Raw genomic sequence first — 20,199 nt, forward strand, 5'->3', positions numbered from 1 at the left:
AATCCGTGTTAGATCAAATCAACAAGATCACAGGCCTGACAATCCCATGGGACCCGGGTATTGTCCTACTAGGATCAAGCGGCGAGGGCCAATTCCCTCTATCAGGGCACAGAGCTGAACTATGCGCCCACCTGCTGACGGCTGCAAAGATTTCTGTGGGTAGGCTTTGGAAAAATCCAGAGGGCCCGGCAGTACAAATGTAGTGGACGAAATGTTGGGACATAATTGCAGCGGAAAAAATAACTGCCCTCCGGTTTGGGAATAGAGACAAATTCTTCCAGACGTGGGCCCCTTTCCTGGACTATACTCAGAAATACCCAGGACTGGCCCGACAACCACCCGCTCTACGATGGATGGATAAAGCGGACTGAAAAATAAGGGTGGAAGGGCACAACAGAGGTGTTGACCGGGGGAGTTCCTCCCCTGCTCGAAATCCCAGAGACAAAACAATGAAAGCCCAGGCCTCTGTGGAACCCTTCTTCCGCCCCCTAAAGGAGCCTGAAGCATGAACAATCCCCCTGCTCACATTCACCCAACTGAGAGCTTCCATCTTCGCACCTCCCCCCTCCTGGCCTTCCCCACGAACATTTCTCTGACCTGTTGTTGTTAATGTTCTTTCTGTTTATTACACGTACTTATACGCACTGTAACGCTGCTTGCAGCGCTCTCAACTCATATACCACAAGTTATATGATGCGTGTATAAAATCAATAAAAATATATTTGGAAAAAAAACCAGATACAATCACAGGTGCAAGCTAAAAATATCATCTTTGGCCTCAAACTGGATGCAGAAAAAGTGTGCATTGGAGTTAAGGACCCACAACCTCACTTTAGAGAGAATTTCAGGTGAATAAATGTTCCCATAGAAATAAACTAAACAGGACAAAGTCTCTAGACTATTGCGTGTATGGGGAAAATGCAGGCAAGTCAGTTTTCTTTACAGGCACGGATATGACTGCAAACCACCCCAGTCGATGACAGAGAAACTCCAAAGAAGAGTCCAGATAGGGATTTGATTATTAGCAGCCAAAGAAGATGCAGCACAGCAGGATGAGAAGAAATAGAAAACCTAGTGAACACCCACAAGTGAAAAGTCTGAACCACAGACAACATGACCCCTCAGGGTAACTATCATGAATAACCCCCCCCCCCCATCCCATCCCAGTATCAGTTATTTATTCACAGTGTTTGTTCCTGAAAATTCCATTCCAGGAAGACAGAATAACCGGGTGAGTTCAAAGCTACTTTTGCAGGTGTGTTTACACCAAGGACTTGAACCCCAGACCAACGATGAACCAGATGGAAGAAAAGAACAAATGCCCTTCCAAGGAGTGTGACTCTAAGGTCAGAAGTAAAAGCAAGGAAGACTCAAAGGTAGGAGAACCCATCAAAGCAGCTTCCGGTGGCCTGGCAAATACATAGAGGGTCCTTAGCCACAAAAAACAGCCCCACAGCGAAGTCTATGGTGGGGGCAACTCAGGACGTTCCGGCAGGGTAGAGTAGTACTGGGGTCTCAACACCCTTCCAGATGACTGCAGGGACCAGCACCAAAATGGGAGGACAAAGGTGGTAAACCAGAGGCTGGTAGTCAAACAGCTGAAGACTGTCCCAGCACATGAGTGGAGCTAGCAGGGCAACCCGGGGGCCGGGGGGAGTGTGATATCCAGGAATTAGGACCAGCAGCCAAAAAAATCCCATAGAAGCCCAACAAACAGACTAGTAGGACTAGATCTAATCCTTAAAATGCATGCAGCAATGCCAGCAATCTGCCATGCAAGAAAAAAATGTGGTCAGAACTAACCCACGCATATAGGTTGAGGGATTCCAGGGTCGGGTGGAGTATCGGACCTTCCCACTGGGTTGAGATACAGCCGTCAAGGCAACCAGTGAGGTGGACAGATGGACAGATCTAAGAGGTCAGAGTACCACGTTCTCCTAGCCCAGTCCAGGGCGATCAAGATCATGGTCGCTCAAAACCTCTTCAACCTCCAGAGAACCCATGGAATGACGGTAATCAGAGGGTACGCGTAAAGGAGAGGGCAGGTCCAATCCACCAGTGCACTGTTCACTGGGAGTTCCCCTCGAGCAAAGCTGATTGCATTTCCTGTTGGACTGGGATACTCCAGAGAGCGAAGAGCTTCTCTAGGACTTCCTGGCACACTTCCCACTCGTGCAAGACCGTGCTCTGCCTGCTCAGAGCATCCACCAAGTTGTTCTCTGTGCCTGCCAGATGAACCGCAGAGACCGATATCTTGTTCTCCAGCAACCAGAACCAAAGCATAATTGCCTCTGTGCAGAGGGGGCAGGAGTGCACATCACCTTGCTTGGTGAGATAGTGAATTGCCACTGTGCTGTCTGTCAGAACGAAGACATGCTTTCCCTGCAGGGATGGGGCGAATGCTTTCAGGGCTAGCTTGAAACTCCGGCCTGTTTATGTGCCACCTGGCTTAGGTCGTTGACCAGAGGCCGCTCGCAGGCAAATCCTCGCATTGAGCGCCCCAACCCTTCAGAGGCGGATCTGTGACGACTCGGGTCTGCGGCTAAGGAGGCCAGAAGGGTTCCCCCGCCAAAAGACTGTTGTCCGCCCACCAGGACAGGTCGTTGACCACCGATGCGGACACCTTGAGGAGATCCGAGAGAGCCGAGGTACTGAGACTACTGATGCCTCAGTAGCCATTGCAGGGCTCTCATGAACAACCTGGCCTCTGGCACTAGAAAAATGCAGGAGGCCATGAGGCCTAGGAGGCAGAGGAAGAGGCCGCTGTTAGAGTGGCATGGATCCGTAACAAGTCAACCATTTGTGTCAAGCTGACTACTCTAACCCCGGGAGGGAAGGCCTTCCCCACCAGGTGTCTAGGACTGCCCCGATGAACTGGAGCCGCTGAACTGGTGTCATGTGGGACTTCTTTAAATTTAGGGAGAAGCCCAGCTTGTGCAGCAGCAAGCAGGTGTCCTCTAAATGGGACAAGACCTGCACTACAGACTTCCCTCAGACCAGCCAGTCCTGATATGGAAATACATGGAGCCCGGATCTCCTGAGGTGACCCGCAACTACCGCCATGAGCTTGGTGAAGACTCTTGGGGCGGAGGTTAGACCAAAGGGAAGCAGCTTGAACTGATGGTGCTCATCTCATATGGTGAACCTTAGGAACTAGCTTAGGAATGCTGCGTGTTGACCTCTAGAAGCCCCTCTGCCCCTTCTAGAGCACAAGAAATGCTTCTGCCCTTGCCTGGCCAGAGGGAGCTGCTTTCTCCTGCTGTAAGGAGCATATCTCCTGTAGTCCCATACCCTAGAGACAAAGCTAAATGCAGGTTTGGCCGGCTGCGCAGCTAGGCCTAAGGATTTGGCAGTGATTTTGGATTCCTTAAATTTCTCTAAGGAATGGCTTTCTGGACGAAAAGAAGGTCATGTCCAGAAGCTTGACTTGGACATTACTGTAAAAATCCAAGGTTTTTAAGTAGGCCTGCCTTCTTAGTGTTATGGCTGACGCCATAGATCTTCCCACACAGTCTGATGTCGAGGCCTGTTCGCAGCAACTGTCTGGCCACCTCTTTCCCCATCCTCCACTAGCTGTAGGAAGCCCTCAAGCATTTCTCCTTCCAGGACATACTGAGCAGCCTTGTTAGGGAGAATGTTCATTTCAGTGCTAAATTCCTCCAACCTTCAAGACCCTCTGCTTTTTTGCTGAACTTTGTACTTTTAATTCTATGTGTTTTCTGTGTTTCTTTTAACTTTTGAGTCTGACAAACTCCATGGGCATCATCTTTGCATTGTGACATACAGCACCTTCAGTGCAGCGTCACAGGGAAGTCCTTTAGATTTTCCAAAGGTTCAAAAGTACATACCTGTTTGAGAAACTTGTTAACCATTGTTTCTTTCCCTAACCTTTTCCTATTGACACCAAACTTAGTATTGCTCTAAATGTACTATTGATATATCAATGTCCACAGTGTCCTAGTTATTGAAGTCACCTCAGGGTGTAGGAAGTGTGTGCGCCACCCCAAATCGGTATCTACTCATTTATTGAAACTGAGTGGGTGTATTTTGAATTATATTTAAGTGTTACATATGTGCTCCCTTCTAAAGAAGGCTTACTGAACTGACTGTTTAATAACCTTGTGTAAGTGTTATTTGGATACTTGTCATTGTGAAACTATGTTGCAACCCTACAGCTCACATTGACCCTTCTTGAGATAAGCCTGGTTGCTCAGTCACTCTACCAACTTGTGTTAACTATTGCCAAGAGGCCAAGGCTGGTGCACTCTGCCACAGGGTATTGCATACACTGTTACCTAACACCGGGCTTCCCAAAAGATTACAGCAGAAGACAAAAGTCAGATCACAGTCTCCCCCACCCCGGACGGCAGAAGAGGGACCAAGAAAGGACAAACAATTCCAAAAAAAGAAAACGGCCACCATTTTGGGTCAATGGTGACCCTTCTGTGCATTACCGCAGCTGTGAAGTCAGCCTGTGTTAAAGAGATTTATTATGGTTACGCTTCATCCCCCTCTCCTAGTGAGACGCCAAGGACTTTTTTCTTTCTAGTCTGAATGAGGTGAGCCTTTTCTGCCTTCATTCATTCGTATTTGTTCTGACCTTTGGATCTCTGCTCTGTGTTTTAACTTTCTTATGGAGTTGGTTTTCCTCAATATCTCGATAAAGGCATCTGTTTAACTTTTGCAGCACACAGCACCGTATTTGCAGTGTTGCTGGGAACCCTTTGAGATTCTTTCACTGAGGGGGGAGGGGGGAGAGAGAGATATGGCTGGGTGCCTGGATTGGACAGCTACCCGCCTCTTTCTGTAAAATGCAGAGAGAGTTTGCGGAGGGAGGAGGGGACAAATAAAAGGTGAGGTTCCAGAGGTGGAAGGCAAGTCAACCACTGGAACAGAAGAACCGAAGCTGAGGATGACCAGAGGATGCTGAAGACCCTTCCAATCACCGTGAAGCAACCACTGCTGTCCTGATCCCGTTTTCTAATCAACAGAGGCGCTCTGAAGCATCTCCTTCCCTTTGGCTGGTGGGACCAAGTAGCCCTGAGACGAACTACAAATTGAGCCATTCCCCCCCCAGAGGTGCTGTGCCTCTCCAGGGCTGCAGACCTTGAATACCAGGAGACCTCAGACCCATTTGCAGTGCAATAGCTTTGCAAGGTTGAATCCCTCCAGAACTTTGGTGAGCTCCAGTTGGACCTCCAGAGGCACGGTCCCACTCATCCAAGTCCCGTCACCAGAGTGCAGGACTTCAGAATCGAAGGAGATAGACTGGGCGAATACCATCCTTTGTTGGTGTTGCGAAAAAGGCACCAAAACCGCAGACTGACCAAGGAGACTTAAGAAATCCATGCCAATGTTCACCTCTCGAGACTGCTGAGACATCCCATTAAGAGTCCTTCCTTTCATCACCAGATCGAGGAATCAGGAGACAGGGGCAGTCACTCCTGCAAAGAGCAAAATCCAGCTACGTTTATTTCTTCTAAACCAAGGTACTGTGGGGGTGAAAGGTATAACTTACCTTGAAGTGACAAATCGCTCCAGTGACTGGAGTGCATGAAGAGGTGTCCACCCTACATCTGACTCAAGCTTACCAGCTTGTGTCCCTTTTGCGAGTCTTCCTCCTAACTGTTATATCCTCAAGCAATCTTATCACATAGTCTGAATGTATCATGTGCAACTTTTTCTATTCTAATACTTCATAAGACTTTGGCTCCACTCTTATACTGACTTTTTCGTATAGTTAGGGATTGGACTTTGACAGCATTAGAAGCTCCAAAAAATGTCTCTAGAAAGTTAAGCTCTGCTGCTATGTGTATAACCAACCTTTTTCCGTCCTAAAGACAATCTTATGTGGTTCTGCTAACTAAATACAATTACTGTAAATCAGTGAAGTCATTTGAATGCGCACTAGTACCGATAATAAAGAACTGTCATTTGTGTCAAACTAACAATTGTAAGCGCTAGCAACTACCATTGAAGTAATCACCTTAGAAAAGCATTAACAATTCCTGTGTGTGTTGCTTAGTGAACTAATTATCTACCTTCCTTGTGTAAATAATACATCTATATTTTTAATATAACATTTACTGCATAAGTGTTTCTTTAGACTATGGTATTTATAGGGTTAAGTGTACTTACCTACAGCTCACATCTTCCTCCTATGACAAGCCTGTCTGCTCTGCCATTCTACTAAGACCCTTTGGCTAGTGCAGACTTATACCAAGTGTTGGGGACCTGTATTCCAAGGGATAGTTTTATTAAGTCTTACCTCAAGTGGACTTTAGGAAAACTCCCATAACAGACTGCGAGTAAAAATTACACAAATGTCGGTACAACACATTCACTGCCACCAGCCACTCGGGTATGCTTGTCACCAACAGAAATGTTACAGGAGCAGTGAGAAAGGGGTACAATGTAATCTCTCAGCACTACACATAAGGTGGGCTATGCTGATCGCACAAAAGAAAGGTAAGAAGGATAAAAAGTATCCCTCTAATCTGGGGAACATTAGTTCTCGGAAGCAGAAATAAAAGACTATTCAAAGGAAAGCCAAAAGGGCTCCCAGCAACACTGCACACAGGGTGCTGTGTGCTGCAAACGTAAATTACAGATGCATTAGGAAATAAGGAGGAAAGCATGACTCCATGAAGAAAAGTATCAAAATAATGAACATGGGTTCCCATAGTCAGAGCAAAATGAATCAATGAGGGGGGGGGGGGGGGGGTAGGCTTCCACTGATTCAGGCGAACAGACTAAAAGAGCCAGGAGTCCAGCAAAAAGTGCTGGGGGTCTCAGAGGGCATTTGGCATAAAAATGATAGATCTCCCTAACAGGGAAAAATGTCCATACAATCAAAAGAAAGAGGAAACCAGTGTACCCAGTACAATTTTCTTAAACTAGGGCAGGTAAGGCTATACAACTGACTTAAATGGAGGAGAGAGTCCTCATGCACAGATAGTCTTAAGGACTAACCAGTGCTTCAAAATAAAAGGAGTTAAAGAAGGAACAGAGGTTAAAAGTTAACTCACTCGCAAAAATCAGGGTAGGAAGTCAAAATAGTCAACAGATAAACTGGGGGTTTCATTGAAATAGATGGGAAAGCTTCAAAAAATCTTTCCTAACATGATCCAAAGGAGAGTGCAAATTGGCATACAGTTCTGAGAGTTATGTCACGGTACACGTTTGTGTTCTTGTATTAGTAGGTTTGTTTCTACTGATTCTATTCATATTTACCTAAAACTGAGAACACCATCTCATCAAGTTTACAGTGCTCTATTCAAAATGGAGGATGTAGGGACGTTTATTCTGATGAGGGGTTCCAAAGTCCGATCCAGTAGTGTCCTCACATTGTGCCCACCAAGTTATTCCAAAACACCCTCAATGGTAACAGAGCAGTCTGTCTTCATCATCAGGAAAGGACTAGTAAAAGGTAAATTAGCTACACACAAGTACAAAATACAATTCAAATCATATGAAAATATATATTGTCTATAATAAATGGTAAGGTATTAAGCAACCACAGTTCATAAATACTATACAAATACACACTATGTAAAAAACAGTAATGATTACACAAGAAGTCCCCAAGTAATTCCTAAAACCAGTGGAAAAAAACTGTACTTCTGTAAAACGCTATTTATTTTGTATGGTTCAGAGGAACATAAAATCACAGGCATGTACATAAAGGGCCCTTACACACCACCTCCCCCTCACCCGCAATGAAACAATTAGGCACATGTACATTCAGGTACAATGCCCTTTTACTTTGGAAAGAATACTGTGTGTGAAGTTCAGTGATTTACCGCTCTAAAATTCATAGAGTACCGCAAGTTAAGGCAAAAGGATCCGAGCAATTTACAGGTAAGCAAAGGATGTCCCTCTCAGAGTTGTGAGTTGCAGAAAGTTTATCCAGAGGTCTTCAAAGTCAAAACCCAATAAGCCTCTTGCGGTTATGGTAAAATGCTGTTAAGTGTTATTTACAGGTCAGAATTGCTAGAGAGGCTGCAACCATAAGGCTGAGAAGACTCAATAACCCCCACCACAGTAGCTCAAGAACGGGTACCAGCACCAGAGGCCGAGAGAAGAAAGGCTACAGAATGGGATTAAAACCCACAGAAAGAAGACTGTTGAGATCAGCAGGGAAGAGAAGACACTCAGGAGACCCTGGAGGACATGACGAGCAATGTATTTGGAGTCAGATGACCCAGGGACAGGGACCTAAGGCAATACATAGCTGCAGCAAAAAGGATCCCAAAGGCAAACATGCATAGGTGGGTTTAGGTGTTGAGATTAAATTGGGCTAGTCAACGTCTGTGACCAGGTAAGCTTGGACCAAAGAACACAGCATCCCAATGAAGAATATCTCGCTTCAGATGTCTCACAATGGGGAAGGCACTGTAGCAGAGATGGAGCACAGGAAAAAACCAGCAAGCCGGTCAGAGGTGGGTCATGTGGCGACAAAGGGTCGGCTAAGGTAGCAGGAGATAAGAGATGAAGCACATCAGCAGCCCCCACAGTCCAGCCAATGCAATAGTGATGCTCCAACTTTATGTCCGACAAGTGCAGAAACAACAGGGAGGCTTTATAAAGAGCATCAGCACAACAGGCATTGAGTTGACAGAGGGCAGAAACAGCCAGAGGGAGGGCAGAAACAGCCAGGGGGAGGGCAGAAACAGCCAGGGGGAGGGCAGAAACAGCCAGGGGGAGGGCAGAAACAGCCAGGGGGAGGGCAGAAACAGCCAGGGGGAGGGCAGAAACAGCCAGGGGGAGGGCAGAAACAGCCAGGGGGAGGGCAGAAACAGAAGGTTTCTTTCAGCGGAGGAAGCAAGGCATCCACGAAATGATGGGACCAGCAGAGTTTGGATCCTCAGTAGGAGCCTATTTCTCTGATCAGCCCTGCAAGTGAGTTCCAAGACAAAACTGTTCTAAGGCCCAGGAGTCTCCCTAGTTATACAAACACACACAGACGTGGGTAGGGTTTGCTCTCTGCACCATTCCAGTCACACACCAATGCTGGATTGCCATCCAAAATGCCATACATTCAGGCACTCATCTTCACTTCACAGAAGTAAAAAAACAGTGCCTAGGCTAGATCTATCTTGATCATACATAGGAAGCACAGGTATTTTGTTGATTCCTTGTGTCCAATTCGAACAAAGGAGGACCAATATGACAGGGATGTAGTAGTTTTAAAATGCCCGATTACCCCCAATGACCACTATATGTGGCCATCCAGCTTCTAATGCTGCAAATGTGTAGCTGCAATCAACCTACGCCCCAACAGACTTTCTTTATGTGACCAGTGACCCAAGGAAACCATGGGGTACTCAAGGAGCAACCCTGCTCAGGCAGCTATATGGGCCACTTAGGGAAACGCACCAAAAATGGATGGTTCTGCAGGGGAACTTGAGTAACTGACAGGGGAAAAAAGGCTAAACAACCCAAGAAAACCAGCAAACATTTTAGGGTACACCGAGTTCACAACATTAATCCCAAAAAAAGATTTGACCTTATGGGGTCTTTCAACTTTTCGGACCTGTGTTGGGAAGCGGGGGTGACCGTCCCAGGCTCCCTAGAGGTTCAGGGTGAGGCAGAGGCCTCGAAGTGTGTTGTAGATGCTTGGGGAGAGTATAGGGGGGGGGGCATCGCTAGAAGCTGTATCCTGGGCGAGTGAGAGTTGAGGTGTTTCTTTTCACCTGCAACACCAGTGTACAAAGGAATTGGGCAGTGTTTTTGTCCTCAACATTTTTGCCGGTTTGGATTCAGCTCCTTTTTTCCCCATTCTGTGCGAAAGTGATTTCCCAACAACTAATTGTCAGCCAACATGGGTGAGCGGTACTCAGGATTTGATGTCTGTATCCTCCCACATTCCCACTGGTAATTGCCATTTCTTGTTGTCCCTCAGAGTCATATTTAGTGCCTTCTCTCAAACTAGCTACAGACACTGCTACTGAACTGTGCCTTGGCCTAGAGTCTGCTTGTAGGAACCCCTCTTGCAGTCACAGGATTGAGGTATCCACTCTCCTCAGAAGAATCCAGGTCCATGCACACAACATATATAGTCTGCGGATCTCCCCTCAAGCCCGGAACTCAAAATCTGCATAAAACATCTCAAACTTTCGGACAATAGGCTTACCTCTCCAAGATGAGAATCTCCAAGAGGTCCTTTGGTCTCTGGGTTGACAATTATTACTCTCACTCCAGGTAATATCTAAAAAAACAATCATGTGTAGACAAAGAAAAAGTTAAAGTGTTCACTTCACAAACTGAGTAATTATTACTTAGCTTCTTGTTGTCTGTGGATTCGAAAAAACAGGAGTTAGACCTCCATCACATCATTACATTAGATGGTATTATTCAGCAAACCACACACAGGTTAACAGATTACTCATGGCTCTAAAAAGCCCTGAGGAATTGTTCTAAGGAAAGGTCAGACAGGTTGAGGAAAAAACAGTTACCAAATCAAAACTTACTATACACCCATTACTTAATATAACACATCCAGTAGATGGTGCCCCCCCCCAACCCCAAAAGCTGCCGATCTATGAACTGGTGACAGCATTTTGACTAATCTGTTATGGGACAGTAAAGTTTTAAAAAGCAACTCCGGTTTTTCAGGTGCTGCCGCATATATGTGAGTGCAAAGAGGATGTATAAGAAGGAAACAAAATTACCTTGCCTGACTCAGATAGCAGTAAACTCTGTGGAGCTCCTCTCTCCACTAACCGCACCCTAACAAAGACAAGACATTTGAGAAGACATTTGTTGGAAACATTTTCAACCAGCATCGACAAAGCATATAGTTTTGGCTATTAAATGGTGAAATATTTTTCTAATTTCATGCACACAGACAAACTTAGGAAATATGGCATATGTTCAGAGGAAAGTAGCTGGAGTGGCGAGGGGTGGGTGGGTGAATGCGAAGATAGATGAATAAAGGAGTGTGTGCAAGGAAGTGTGAATGAATGATTATGAGGGATGAATGATATAGTTTGAAAAAGGATAGATGAAAGTTTAAGGGCATGTAATGTGAGGAAGTAAGAATGGAAAAATGCCCAAGTGATATGGGTGATTGGATTATTAAATAAACATTTAGGAATGGATAAATGAGCGACGATGACTGAATCAATGTTCATTTTTATTCTGGAGTTAGAGACCTTTTTTTCACTCTCTTGTGTATTTTTGATCTGATTAGGACTGTGTCTTTTGGTTTTGGGGACAAACTCCAGAGCCATAACCTTTTGTATTGTGACACAGCACCTTCAGTGTAGTGCCACAGAAGTCCTTTGAATTTCTCTTAAGGTTTAAAAATCTTCTCTTGGGTGAACTACTGTTACCAAGAGTAGTAAAGTGAAATTTAGTTTACTTACCTGTTTTTCCTATGTAGGTCCAGTACACCCCATCTTATGTGGAAGTACTGCGGGGGTTACTTAGTAGGCCCTTGTTAGGCAAAGTTTGTACGGAGTACCCTTTGGGACCACTACACACAACTAGGACTATAGGAGTAAGCAAAACCAACCTTTGGTATAAATCTGTACTATAAAGTTTTTGGTAGCGGAGCTACGCAGCCAGGATTATCTCAAGAGGGGAATGTGAGCTGTAATGAGGTTACATAGAGGTCTACAATCACAAGTGTTCAAACGAACTCTTACACTCAAGGTTTCTTTGTTAAATACTTATTCATTTATTTAACTGATAGTTATAAAACATAAGGAGGCAATATAATCACACAAATATACTTCAGTAATGTACACTCCAAGTTTCTGAAGCATTCAGATTTCTATGAAGGAGGAGCAAAAAGGCATAGGTTATCAGAACATAGAAAGAATACAATTATTTCTTAGGCAGTGCAGATATTTTGAGTTCACCAGAAGAGTCAATTCAATAGGCTAGGCCAAAGTCAATGGGCTAAAGTTTTGGATAGGATAAAGCAGTTCTGGTAGATGAATGGAAAAGTCTCTGCAAAAGTTCTTAGGAATCGTTTGTAGCAAGAAGAATCATTTGTTGGGTCACAAGCCGATTAGGCCTCTGAGTTGGAAAGTTTCAAGCACTTTCACCGCAAGAGGTAAGTACTCGGTCTTATTTCACAGTACCTTACAAATAAAGAAAAAGATGCAGCTGAAGACTACTGTTCCTGGCAGTTCCTGCATATCTCGCTGTTCCTGGGCCTCAGTCGTGGGGACAAGAAGGACAACGTAAGGGGACTCCTGCACTGCGACTGGTCAAAAAGCTGGTAATTGGCAAATCTTCAATTCCGGCAGCTGTAGTCAAGCACACAAGCTGGTGTCCCTCTCCCTGGTTATTTGGTTTCCTGCAGCACTCTGAGGAAAATACAACCAGCTCCGAGATTGGTATCCAGGTGGCTTAGCATCGAGTCGATTGGTCCCACCAACTCAAAGGGAGAAGTCGTCCTTGTAGGGGTTTCTCTGTTGAGGTGAACTTGGCGGTTCGGAGCTGCAGCAGGGCTTCACCGGGCAAACCAACGGTCAGGGAGTTGGAGCAGCTGTCCTCTTCAAGCTCGTCTTCGGTTCTTTCGTTTCAGTGGTCGACTGCCTTCTAAGCTAAGAGACTCACCTTTTATTCACTTCTATCCCATTCATTCCTGCCTAGCTGTCACTCACCCAGCAGGTTGGCTGTCCTTGCCAGACAGTCAGCCAGCCAATCACCACAGAGTGCATTTGGGTCTCATAGGAGACCAAGCACAGGGAGTTTCGGGCACCACCCTCACTTCCTGGCCACCGCAGACACTCAGGGGCCACAGGTGGTCTTCACTCCTGAAGCCCGCCAAAGGCAAATTAACAAAGGAACCAAACTAGGTTTGGCGCGCAGAGCAAATCTCTAGAAGGACCTTTCCACAAAGAAATGGCAAAAAAAGAAGACCGGGACCTGTTTTTACAGAGGGGGCTCAGATGCCATCTTGAAAAACATGGCTCCTGCGATTTAACACTACTGGTGTGCACGGTCGGAAAAAATCATGGTAGTTCGTTGTAAAACCACTGCCACCAGCCATTCTGAGAAAAAAGGTTAGAATTTGACTGCTACATGAGTATCTAGACACAGGGGATACCAAGTAAGGCCTACAGCATTCTATTGTATTGTATATCGTCTGTAACCCTGTAACTGAATCTACCTAAGTATACCATATGGGGCCGCTTATTGTAACCCTCAAGCAAGCCTTCTTTCAATCTCCTTATAGCGCCTCGTTGCCTCTGGGCTGTAATGCGCTCTACAAATACAAAAATAAAAATAAAATAAATAAAAATTGCAAGATAGGGTGTGCTGGGTCTAGGAATTTAAAAAGACTAGTAAAGTAAATGTCACTTTACTTACTCTGGGAAACAGTAGTTTATCCCAGAGAAGGTATTTAAACCTTGGGAAAGCCTGTAAAGGTTTCCGTGTGCCACTGCACTGAGGGTGCTGTGTGACAAATGAAAAGATGATGCCTATGGAGATGTCTAAAACTCCATAACCAAAGAAAACACAAGAGTAAAACACATTTCAAAGCACATGAGAGAGTGGGAAAAAGGGTCCCACTCTCTCCAGGTAAAAAAAAATCAAGTCCTCAAAATCCAGCAAAGTTGCTGGGGTCTCTAAGGTGAAGGGAATTAGCATATTTCTGAGAATTCTCCCCAACACCCCTTTTCCTACTTACTCATGTAACATTTTTTGCTACCCTCACTACATTTAATGGCTGGTGGCAGTGGTTTAATTTTCCTACCATTGTGCGTTTTTACCACAGACTGAATCCTCAGCTGCAGTATTGCACTCATTGGTGCTCATTTTCTCAAAATGGCCCTGGTCGTCTTTTTCACCATTTCTTGCTTTTGAGGTTGGTCTCGGGTTTTAATCTGCACACCAAACCAGGTTTAACCCTTTTGTCTGTTTTGCATTTTGCTGGCTTCACTGCTGAAGCCTCCCTATGGCTCCAGTGTGTCTGGCAGGAAAGGAAGCAAGGGAGGTGCCTGAAACTCCCTGTCCTTAGCCTCCTTGGCTACCTGAATACACCCAAAGGTGATTGGCTGGCTGGCTGTCCTGGCAGGACAGCCATCCTGCTGTGCGAGTGACAGTTGGCTGTGCCTGAATGGGATAAACCTGCATAAAAGGCAAAGTCTCTTGAACAGAAGGCAGAGTCGACCATTGGACGAAACATCCAAAGAAAAACTGGAAGAGAAGCTTGCTGCACCCTACTGTTTGCCAGAGGAAACCTTGCTGCAGTGCTGAAGCTCTGAATTTCGTATCGACTAGAGAAGCCTGGAACGGACGACTTCTTCCCTTGGGTTGGTGGGACCAACTGACCCCAAGATGAACTTCTCCCTGCTGGCTGTACTTCCTTGCTGCTGTTGGAACAGAGTGCCAGGGGTCAGGAACACCAGGAATGAGTGCATCGGCTTAAAGCCAGACCCACGTTCCAGGAAGATCCTGAAGACCCTCCCGAAGCAGGACGACCCAAGCCTGAGCCACCTCAACAGAGTGCTGGACCCCAGAAGCAAGGGGAGCATACAAGGTATCCAAGAACCACAGTGGTGCTATTCACCAGTAGCTGAAACCGCAAAGTGCCGCTAATCTGATGTAAGCCCATTTCTGCAGACGACCTTCAACCTGCAGTGCAGGAGTCCTCTAGATGTCCTTCCTCTTGTCCCCACAACTGAGGCAGAGGAACCCAGGAACTGCAAGCAGAACACAAGCCAGATGGATCCTTTTCTACAGAACCAAGATAGAGTGTTAACTAAGGGGTACTTACCTTTTGTTATCTGTAGCTTGCTTGTTCTCACTGGAGACTTGCAGTAGCTATTTTTTTGTAGAGTTGCTTGCAGCTTTGCCCTTCACAAGCCTTAGAGTTTGTGGCCCAACAGTGATTCTTTTATCTACAAACTCTCTTATAACATTGTGCAATACTTTTGTGCTATCTAGCAGAAATGCCTCAGCTCCTTAGACATTGTTTCAATTGACTTTGGCTGTCCTGGCTCCCTGCAGACTCTTCTGACCCATTGACTTTGGTTTTACTTGTCCCTCATAGGTGGTGCATAGGTTTACCTTTTATTGCTGGGAAAGGTCTAACCTATACTTCATTGGGGGATTGTAAAGTACTACCTGTTCTGAGAGCTTGTTAACCTTTTTCCTCCCCTAACCGTTTTCCTTTTCCACAACCTCAGTATTGCATTAAGTGTTAAAAGTGATATATATCAATGTCCACAGTGCCCTAGCAATTGATTACCTCAGGGTGTAGGAAGTGTGTGCAACATCACAAAAGGGTATCTACTTGCTTAGCTTAAATCTGAGGAATTGTTGTAAAGTGTATTTTTATTGTTGCATATTGCCCTTTCTAAAGAAGGTTTATTTAAAACTGACTGTTGAATGACAATGCATTACTTACCGTAAAAGCATTTCTGATGGTTGTATCTGCTTAGATTCACATGCTGTGCATAGGTCCGACATCCAGTGGTCACTGCGGAGTATTGCATTTTGTTTTTCGTAGTCGAAAAGGGGACGTCGACAAGGCGTGCCTGTAACACTATCCCTATAGTGACGTGTGTTGTACCCACAATCCCTCACACGTCGAGGTCCCTCTGTATTTTTCTGCCCTGAGGGAGCCTTCTAGACGTGAGTGAGTACAGAAAAGAGAGAAATATAGAAAGATGTCTATGTTCCTTCCATCCAAGCGTGGAGGAAGGGTGGGCGCATGTGAATCTAAGCAGATACAACCATCAGAAATGCTTTTACGGTAAGTAATGCATTGTCTTCTGATGTTTGTTAATCTGCTTAGAATCACATGCTGTGCATAGACTAGCGAGGAGTACCCGGAGTTGGCGGTGGGTTATGAGAAGGAACAGTAGAGAAAAGATGTCTTAATACTGCCTGTCCCACCTGGGAGTCAGATCTAGAGTGTGCATCTAGACCGTAGTGTTTTGTAAAGGTGTGCACAGAACTCCAGGTAGCCGCTTTGCAGATGGACTCAAGGGGAACATTTGCAATGAATGCTATGGACGCCCCCGTGCCTCGAGTAGAATGTGCTCTTGGCCTAAAGGGCAGTTCTCTCTTAGCAAGAGTATAGCAGAGAGTGATGCATTGAACAATCCATCTAGAGATAGTGGACTTTGAAACTGCATCCCCTTCTCTTCCTACTGCCACCGAGACGAAGAACTGATTAGTCTTCCTCAGTGGTCTGGTTCTTTCCATGTAGAACATGACCGCTCTGCGGACATCTAGTGTGTGCAGAGTCCTTTCTCCCAAGTTGGAAGGATTTTGAAAGAACGCTGGTAGTTCTATAGACTGGTTTACGTGGAATTTTGAGATGAATTTCGGAGCAAACCTTGGGTGAGTGCGTAGAACCACTATCTTTGTGAACTGTAACAAAGGGGTCTAGAACAGAAAGAGCCTGTAGTTCACTTACTCTCCTGATGGAGGTGATAGCTATTAGAAAAGCAGTCTTAAGAGTGAGGTCTTTGAGAGATGCTTTGTGCATGGGTTCAAATGGTGAGCCCATGAGTTTGGTAAGTACCACGTTAAGGTCCCATCCGGGAGCTGGGTCAGCTATCGGGGGGTGTATTCTCTTTACTCCCTCCATGAAGGCCTTTATAACAGGGATCTTCCACCACGACACTGAGTTGGGAAGTGGTGTATGCAGAAAGTGCCGCTAGGTGGACTTTAATGGAATTGAACACTAGACCTGAATCCAATAAATGGGTCAGGTATAGAATAATATGTGTGGGAGAGCAGTCAATTGGGTTGATCCTCTTTCCTCTGCACCAAATGACAAATCTCTTCCATTTGCTAGAATAGCAGTGGCGAGTGTTAGGTTTTCTGGTTTCCTGAGGATGTCCATGCATCTCTGTGGGAGCTGTAGATGTCCAAATTCTATGATCTCAGGAGCCAGGCTGCTAAGTTCATGTTCTGGGGGCATGGATGCAGAGTCCTGCCCCTGTCTTGTGACAGCATGTTGTACGGGCAGGGGAGTTTCACTGGGGGAGATAGAGACATCTCCATCAAGTGAGCGAACCATGGCTGTCGGGCCCACATTGGGGCCACCAGTCTCATGGTTACTTGTTCCTGGTGCATCTTGTGCACTAACTTGTTGAGAAGGGGAGTGGGGGGGGGGGGGGGAAGCGTAAAAAAATCTCCCTGACCATTGAATCGACAGACCGTTCCCCTTGGATTGGTTCTGGGGGTACCTGGAGGCGTAACTTTGGCATTGTGAGTTCTCCAGGGTTGCGAACAGGTCTATTTCTGGGAACCCCCATTGCGTGAAGACGTCGAAGACTATGTCTTCGTGCAGTCGCCATTCGTACTCTTCGGGCAGGGGGAAATCTCTGCTGAGTTTGTCTGCCAGCAGATTTAGTTCCCCTGGTACATGTTGTGACAGAAGGAACATATTCTGTTTGAGAGCCCACTTCCATATGTTTTGGGCCAGTTTGGACAGTCCTGGAGAGTGGGTTCCCCCCTGCTTGTTGATGTAATACATGGCTGTGGTGCTGACTGTAAGGACCATCACTGTGCTGCTTTGTAGGTGTTCCTTGAAGGCTTTTAGCGCCTTGAACACCGCTAGTAGCTCCAGAAGATTGAGGTGTTTGGATGCTACGTTCGGAGTCCACTCTCCGTGAGCAGTTTGATGGGATAGGTGAGCCCCCCCATCCTGTGAGGGATGCGTCTGTGGTTAGAGTGGCTTCCGCCGCGGGTGTGGCAAAGGGTTTCCCTTTTTCTAGGTTTTCCTTTGTCCACCACCGTAGCGAGATAACTAAGGCCTGCGAGACCACCACTAGGTCGTCCCATAGTCCGCTGGCCTGACACCACTGGCTGTTGAGCCACTCTTGCATTGGGCGCATGCGCAGGCGCGCGTGAGGTACCAAATAAATACACGACGCCATCATGCCTAGCAAGCGCATTGCTTTGCGTACCGTCACCTCTCGACCGGTCACATATTGAGGGATCTGAAACAACATGTTTTGGACCCTCTCTTTGGAGGGGAAGACGAGGCCGTCCTTTGTTTGAATTAGAGCCCCTAGGAATTGTTTGATTTGGCTGGGGTCTAGGCTGGACTTCTTTTCGTTGATGGAGAAGCCCAACTGGAACAAAAGGTCTACAGTCTTGGGTATTGGAGAAGCATGTTTCGTAAGAATCCCCTGTTATGAGCCAGTCGTCGAGGTAAGGGTAAACTGGGATGGACAACCTGCGCAGGTGGGCCGCTGCCACTGCCAGTACCTTCGTGAATACCCTCGGTGCTGATGCTATGCCGAAGGGTATCACTCTGAACTGGTAGTGTTTGCCCTCTATCATGAACCGGAGGTATTTTCTGTGCGCTGGCAACATTAAAATATGAAAGGAACAAGTTACTTACCTGTAACTGTTGTTCTCCAGCATGGGTCTGGCATGGATTCACATGCTCATGAATATTCTCCGTCGTCAGGCTGGGAATCCTCGGTAAAGAAAAAACCAGTATCAGTTTCGTTTCTGATCTGTCTTTCGTAGTAATAACCAATCACTGGTCTCTGCGTCATACTGACCACAGCCAATGACTGCCCTCTACCTAAGCACCGCCTCTGGCAGCCATCTTCAGATTTGGAAGCACGTGAAGTGGAAGTATGACCAAGTGAAGAGCCGCAGAGGGGTAGGCGGGAGGGTTCGCATGTGAATCCATGCCAGACCCATGCTGGAGAACAACAGTTACAGGTAAGTAACTTGTTCCTTCTCCAGCATGGGGTCTGGCATGGATTCACATGCTCATGAATAAAGAATACATAGCAGTACACACATGCACAACCACGGGAGGTGGCAAAGGCTCAACATTAAGCATTGCATCAAACTCAACATTAAGCATCTTACCTACTCACCAGGCTCACCTCAGGCGAACAGGTTGCGCAGCACTGCTTGGCCGACCCTGGACTCCTCCCTGGAATCCCGATCGACGCAGTAGAACTTCGTGAAGGTGTGCGTCGACCTCCACATAGCAGCCCTCCATATGTCCAGCAGGGGCACACCAGAAAGGAACGCCGTGGTAGCTGCGATCGCTCTGGTGGAATGGGCTCTCGGACGGCCAGGCAGCGGTCGGTTTGCCAACCGATGACAGTACATGATACAGCCGGAGAGCCATCTGGAAATGGAAGGCTTCGAGAGAGCCTTCCCCTGATTGACAGGTCCAAAGTTCACAAAGAGTTGTGACGTCTTCCGAAAACACTTCGTGCGGTCCACGTAGAACTTCAGCGCTCTAGCCACATCCAGCGAGTGCAAAGTCCTCTCAGCCGGCGACGAAGGCGACGGGAAGAATACAGGCAACACCAAGGGTTCGTTGAGGTGGAAGTCCGACGGTACCTTGGGCATGAAGGAGGGGTGCGTCCTGAGCACTACCCTCGTGTCGTGAAAAGTCAAGTACGGGGCCTTGCAGGAAAGGGCCTGGATCTCTCCCACCCGTCGTGCGGAGGGGATGGCCACAAGAAACGCTGTTTTCCACGACAGAAACTTCAACGGGGCCGAGTGCAGAGGCTCGAACGGAGGTCCCATGAGCTTGGTCAGCACCACGTTGAGCTCCCACGCCGGGGCCGGAGCCTTCACCGGCGGGAACGATCTGAACAGTCCCTTCATGAACTCTTTCACCAGACGATGAGACCACAAGGACGTCCGCCCCGTGGTTCTGGTGTATCAGGAGATTGCAGCAAGATGAATCTTGATGGACGCGTGTGCCAGTCCAGCTTTGGCCAGCGTCAGCAGGTACGGCAGTACCTGGGGAGCCGTAATCCGTAGAGGGTTAATCTTCTGTGCGTGGCACCAGACAGAGAACCTCTTCCATTTGTGTCCATAGCATTTAAGAATCAAGGACGCCTGGCCTTTGCAAGAACCTCTCTGCAGTCGGCCGGTATGTCGTATCCTCCAAACTCTAGCGCTGCAGGAGCCAGGCCTGCAAGTTCAGCGATTTCGGGTCGTGGTGGAGGATGGCGCCTCCTTCCCTGGAGAGCAGATCCGCGTCCACCGGCAGCTTGATTGGCGGGGACGCTGACAAGTCCAGAAGGTCCGGGAACCATATCTGCCTCGGCCACGCAGGTGCGACGAGGATCATCCTGCACCGTGACCTCTTGAGCTGGTTGACAAGCCGGATCAGCAGTGGCAAAGGAGGGAACGCGTAGAGGAACAGGCCCTCCCAGGGGAACGAGAAAGCATCGCCCACGCTCCTCGCCTGGGGAAACCTGCTGGCAAACCTCCGGCACTTGGAGT

General features: G+C 47.0%; 1 protein-coding gene across 3 annotated transcripts in view; it reads right to left on the reverse strand.

Annotated features, from left to right (window-relative positions):
* The window catches only part of DIP2B (disco interacting protein 2 homolog B), a 1,149,028-nt gene that overhangs the window by 128,526 nt on the left and 1,000,303 nt on the right, over positions 1-20,199 (reverse strand). For all 3 annotated transcript variants that reach the window (XM_069653448.1, XM_069653447.1, XM_069653449.1), the window contains exons 34-35: positions 10,674-10,731; positions 10,136-10,210 (exon numbers count right to left, since the gene is read on the reverse strand). In XM_069653448.1, coding sequence (XP_069509549.1) covers positions 10,136-10,210; positions 10,674-10,731 — 133 coding nt within the window. The remainder of the gene's footprint in view (positions 1-10,135; positions 10,211-10,673; positions 10,732-20,199) is intronic.

Source organism: Ambystoma mexicanum, chromosome 3q, assembly GCF_040938575.1.
Source record: "Ambystoma mexicanum isolate Mex_15411 chromosome 3q, UKY_AmexF1_1, whole genome shotgun sequence".
NCBI lineage: Eukaryota > Metazoa > Chordata > Amphibia > Caudata > Ambystomatidae > Ambystoma > Ambystoma mexicanum.